Source organism: Onychostruthus taczanowskii, unplaced genomic scaffold (genome assembly GCF_017590055.1).
Source record: "Onychostruthus taczanowskii isolate IOZ18803 unplaced genomic scaffold, ASM1759005v1 scaffold32, whole genome shotgun sequence".
NCBI classification, from domain to species: Eukaryota; Metazoa; Chordata; class Aves; order Passeriformes; family Passeridae; genus Onychostruthus; species Onychostruthus taczanowskii.
In genome coordinates, this window is record NW_024500572.1 from 3489206 (window position 1) to 3495103 (window position 5898).

At 55.0% G+C, this 5898-nt stretch overlaps 1 protein-coding gene across 1 annotated transcript in view; it reads left to right on the forward strand.

Moving 5' to 3' along the window:
• Nucleotides 1-2911: 2911 nt before the first annotated feature.
• CUX2 (cut like homeobox 2) overlaps nt 2912-5898 on the forward strand; it is a 15701-nt gene continuing 12714 nt past the window's right edge. The window contains exon 1 of the mRNA XM_041410272.1: nt 2912-3203. Coding sequence (XP_041266206.1) covers nt 2912-3203 — 292 coding nt within the window. The remainder of the gene's footprint in view (nt 3204-5898) is intronic.

Sequence of the window (5898 nt, forward strand, 5' to 3'; positions counted from 1 at the left end):
TTATTCAGCTCTGTGTGAGGAATTGCAGCAGTTTCAGTGCTGGGTGAGCCATCCCCGTACGGGACTCAGAGCTGCTCCAGCAGAAATCTCCCCTGGCATTTGAGTAAATTATCCCCCATCTGGAAAAGATCACTGAAAATGTTAAATATCTTTTTTTCTACTGACATTTCCTACAAGTTTAGTGGGACTCTGGGAGAGCTCAGTGGGTGTCTGGCTCACCATGTGCCTGTTGCCCACGCTGGTGGTGCCCTGGCACTGATGTGGGCTGGAATGTGCTGGAGCCCAGCACAAGGGATGCTGCAGGCTCCTTCCCACCCCGCACTGGGGATGCTCAGACCTCCACAGGGATTGCTGAGGAGGGTGAAATGTTCCCCTTGGAAAATGCTTTGTCTCTAAGATGTGATTTGAGGAAGGAAATGCAGTGCACACAGCTTGGTTTGGAGCCTGGGCCAGCTCTCATCCCTGGCATGGATTAGGGGTGCACAGGGACAGGCACGGGTGGTGGAGAGGGAATGGAGAACATTTGGGCTGGATTTTTGCTCTTCACCCTTTGGTTGATGCCAGCTCAGGGGAGATGCAACTCTTCAGAGCAGCTGGGGCAGGTCCAGGCATCCCCATGGCCCCGTGTCTGCTCCTGCTCCCCTCCCGTGCATTCCAAAGGGCTTGGGAATGGGGAGGTCACACAGGGCTGATGCCACGAGCAGCCCAGCACCGCTGTGTCCCCACATCCCTACAAATCCCCAGCAGGGCTCACCCCACTGGCAGATTCAGCAGGAAAAGCTCTGTCCTGCTCCAGCACAGTGCAGGCTCCTGGCTGCCTCCTCCCTCCTTTCCCCTCTTCACTGTTATTATTTTAAAGCACCCTGAAGCCAAGCATTTTTGCAGAACGCTGAAGAAAAGCCCCCAAATTCCTCCTCTGCTGGAACCGCGGTGCTGAGAAAGTAGGTTTGTGTACGAGCTGCTATAAAAAGCCCGGCTTATACAATTTTAACAATAGAAAAATGATCTTTGTGCTCCAGTGCCTGCGAGCTCCGGAGGAGAAGGCGGCTTGCTCAGGTGGCTGCTGGATTACAAATGAGCCGTTTGCTTTGGGTTGGAATGACAAGCGATGGCAATCCGGGCTGGCAGGGTGAGCCAGGAGCTCTGCTGGCACAGAGGAGGGGAAAATGCTCCGGTGTGGGAGCTGCCACCAGACTGAGGCCCAAAGTTCAGCTCATCGGTGGCTTAAGAGCCATTTAATTGATTATTTCCCTGTCATAACAGTGTGTCTGCTGGGTGGGCACCTCTTCCTCCGTCACTGGCTGGTGTGAGTGCCCAATTTGGCTCCAGCTGGATATTTTCCAGCTGGGAATGGGTCACTTCCATCCCTGATGCCTGTGCCCTCTTGTTCCTCTGCTACCCCATCCCATCCACTCCAGGTGGGGCTGGATGTGAGGGGTAACCAAGGGGACCTGGTGGGCAGCAGCCCCTTCCCCGAGGTGTCATTGTGCCTTGAAAAATTAAAGGGAGTAAATGATTCATGCTCATAAATGTTGGATGGGAACACGCAGCAGATTAATGTTGTTGGGTTATTGGGATGTGGCTGGTGCGAGGGTCACCAGCACCCCAGTACCCCAGCAGCCCAGGGGGACAGGGACAGGAGGACGTGCCCAGTCCTGGTGTGAGCATCACCTCCACCCCCAGCACCACCCTGGGAGGGCGGCTGGGGAATGCCGTGCTCCAGATCCGGCCCAGCAGGCACAACAACGGGCGGGCTTCTTTATTTCTTATTTAAGCGCCGACATTAAATTATAATTTTCATTTACTCAGAGCACATCAATGATTTAGGGAGACGTGACATGGCAGCGGCACGAGGAGTTTAGCCACGGGCAGCGAGCTGCTGCGCGGGGCACGGAGCGGGCGCGGAGCCGTGTGCCGGCTGCGGTGGCGCCGATCCCGCCGGTTCCTTCCTCCAAGCCCATCCCTGACCCTTTTATCCCTCTCCCCGCAGGTGATTGCACTTAGTAAGAGAAGCAAGGAGGCTGAGAAGGCTTTCCTGAGCGTTTACAAGCAATTGCTCGAAGCTCCAGGTAAGCAGCGCGGTGGCGACCTGGCTGCCTAACGAGTCGCGTGCCGGTGCCCAGAGGAGCCAGCGAGGAGCGTGGCACCATCCCCGGCACGGCTGGCACCGTCCCTGCCACATCTGGCACCGTCCCTGGCACGGCTGGCACCGTCCCTGGCACGGCTGGCACCGTCCCTGGCACGGCTGGCGTCGCCGACCGCGGCCGGCGCATGGTGCTGTGGAGATCCCAGCCGAAGAGAGGAGAGGAAGCAGCTTTTGCCATCGCTGTGTTTCAGCCCCTGAGCCAAATGCATCTTGACATTAGGAAAGGAATACATTTGCTCAGCCCGTGTAGTAACACTGCGGCTATTCCCACTTGTCTGTTTGACGGTAAGTTGACCGAAACGGCCGAGCGCCGGCTCGCAGCACGAGCCACGGGGACATCCTTCAGCTGTCACCCTGTGGCCGGGGCGCTGTGCCGTTCTGGGAGGGGGAAACTGAGGCACGGGGCAGCCTTGAGGTTTGTGTTGGCAGAGCTGGATCAGCTGGGAGCCCTCTTCTGCTGCTCCCCACTTCAGGGGGTTTGTGTGCGCCAGGCACGGAGCGTCCCCCGGCACGTCGGGGACTGAGAGCTGCAAACGGCTGAAAATGCGCGGAAAGGCTCCTGCAGGGCCACTAATTCATTTTCCAGACATTTAGGAATAACAAAATGTTTTAATGATTTCTTAGGGGAATTAGGGAGACATATTTTTGTCCTCATTAAATTTTCTCCTGTGCTACGAGAACCAAATGTCAGCTTGGTTTCCAGAACCCAGTTATCTTCCCTCCCCACCTCCCCATGCTCACACGCCTGCACGTGGATGCACACACATGCACGCCCCAAAACTGCTTCCCTGTGCTCTCTGCACTCCTCCTTCTCCTCTCTCTGCTTTCCACAGCATCCTCTCTTGCTCCCCTCCTGCTCCCCAAATCCCCCCTCCCACGGTTCATCCCCGTCTGTTCCATGTCCACATGTCTCTCGACAGGCAAACTCTTTGTGGAATACTTTCCAAGAGCCACATAAGTCCTGATTCGACATTTTTTGCTTTGAATGGCTGCTGTCAACACAAATCTCTGGCAGAGACTGTAACAGAGCCTGATTGCTCAGCAAGTATTTTGATAAGTGAGCTGGCTGTGTGTCTGTAATTACGGGAGAAAACCGTAAATCTTTTGGATATTGTTCACACAGATGTGGTGTGAAGGGAAGGGGGGGAAGCAGTAAAATGTGTTAAAAGCATAATTAATGTCATTGTTGTTGGGGATGATTTGATTTAAGGCTGACTTTGACTCGTGGAGGGATTCGTAGGGCGCTGGTGGATGTGTTTGAGCAGGTTGGCATGGGGTGGCAGAGGAGAGGCCATGGTGGTGGAGAGGTGACAGCACTGTGGAGGTACTGTGGGTGTCCCACGGATGCACTACGGGTGACCTGTGCTCCTCCTGGAGCCAGGCAGCAGCAGCATGGAACGTGGGCTGGGTGGAATGGCCCTGGCACCAGGATTAGCTGGTGATCCCCAGGGATACAGGTGCTCCCTGCAGCTGTGTCTGCTCAGGAGGAGGTGAGGAGCACTCAGAACTGCCCCTGTCCCTCTTAGAGCATCCAAAGAGGGCCATGGAGATGGTGAAGGATCTGGAGGAGGAGGAGCAGCTGGGGACACTTGGTTTGTTCAGCCTGGAGAAGAGGAGACTGAGAGGAGCCCTCATCCTGACCTGCATCATCCTCAGGAGGGGCAGTGCAGGGGCAGCTCCAATCTCTGCTCTCTGTGAGCAGGGACAGCACCCAGCGAACGGCTGGAGCTGTGTCAGGGAGGTTTAGGTTGGATATCAGGGAAAAGTTCTCCCCCAAAGGGTGCCGGGCACTGCCCAGGCTCCCCAGGGAATGGGCACAGCCCCGAGGCTGCCAGAGCTCTGGGAGCCCTTGGACAGCGCTCTCAGGAATGCACAGGGTGGGATTGTTGGGGTGTCTGTGCAGGGACAGGGGTTGGACTCCTGGATCCTCGTGGTTCTTTCCAGCTCAGGATATTTTGTGGTTCTGTGATCCTGCTGCAGCACTGCCGGTGCCACTAAAGGATGGCCAATGACGCCAGCTAGTGGTAGCACTTATATTTGTATTTCTTTATTTAATTAATATATGTATAAACTGCATATGTAGTGGGTGAGGGTATGGAGTGATAGATGGGTATGATAGTGGGTGTGATGCCCAGCGTGCCAGGGCAGGGACACACTGTTTCCCAGGCTGTGCCACTGGTGGGTGACCCTGCACCATGGCCCTGGAGTGTGCAGTGCCTTCAGGTCCTGTTTAGGCACATGTGTCCCTCGTGTCACCCGTCACCCATCTGTGCTGCTGGCCAGTGTCAGGTCTAACCTGTCCCAGTGGAAGATGTGATCCATGGAGCAAGGACCACACCCCAATATCTCACATGTGGTGGCACAGCCAGCCCCACAACCCAGGGTGGTGTTTCCCAGTGGGTGGGCAGTGTGGTATTAGCTCTGTGTAGTTATTCCAGCCAGGAATTTGGTCTCTGTGCTGCCCTGGCTGTTGCAAAGGTTTGTTCTTCCCTTCCCAAAGCTCTGCTCCCACCATTTCATCCCAGGCTGGCAGCTCCAAACAGGGAACAGCACACGGAGGCATCACCCCAGCTGTATTTCACCAGCAGGGCTGCAGCTCATAGGAAGGAAAATGCTGACCTGAGGAAAATCCTTGGTGCTTTATCACTCAGATCCATTTTTCCCATATTATTTCTCATCTTGGAGGCAGGAGGAGTTGCTGGTGTGGATCAAACAGGGCCTGTCCCAGTGTTTATCTCCATGGAGGCAGCTCACAGGCTGGCACGGAGCCTCCTGCCAACACCCCCAGGGCTGGGAAGCACAGGGGGGACCCCAGCAGCCCCCGGAGAGCAGGGTTTAATTATCCATGTCCTTATCTCCACTCACATTGTTATGGGAGTTATTAATGGCTGTGGGAGCATCCAGGCTGGCTGGGGCTGTGCTGCATCACTGTCATCCTGCACCCTTGGGTGGGGAACCAGCCTGGGGGATGCTGAGCTGAGGCACGCCAGGAGCTGAAGGATGCCATGAGCATCACCAGGAGAATCCCAGCTGGAGCCGAGCCCCTGTTCCAGTGACAAAGCTGACAGCACTCAGCACCTGCCTGTGGATCCTCATGGCCAGAATCCTGGCACAAACCTCTTATTCCTTCCATTCGTGGGGCCTCTGTGATGTCCAGCAGAAAGAAGGGATAACGTTCCCTCTGGAGGATGCTCCAGGAGCTTTTGGTCTTGCAGTCACTAATCCTGGAGGGAAGCTGTGGGGTGGGATGGTGTGGGATGGCAGAGCAGCAGTGAGGCAGACAGACCCCCAAATCCCATTTGGAGGAGCGTGTGCCTTGGGATTTCTTGTTTGCAAGGAGCATCCACATGGGCATGGACCAAATCTTGCACATTTGGGGCAGGTTCACCCCAAAGTCATCTGGTGCTGTGTTTGACCCCCAAATCCTATGACATGGTCTCCTTCATCTCGCTTCCATCTCAGCCAGGGGCTTGCCAAGCAGCAGAGCTGCTCTGTGTCCCGTTCTGAGTGGAGGCAGCCAGTTGTTGGAATTTTTTCCCCTCACTGTTATTATCTTTTACCCCTGGATGTCTGCCATGTGTCCGTGCCATACGGTAGCATGCCCAACTCCATCCCACTTCCCTGTTTGCCTAACTTTTTGACCCTTGAGAATTCAAATCTATTTTCTTTCCTCTTCTTTTCCATGAAAAAAAACCCAACCAAAAAAAAAAAAAAAAAAAAAAAAAAAAAACCCCCAAAACCACCTAAACCCA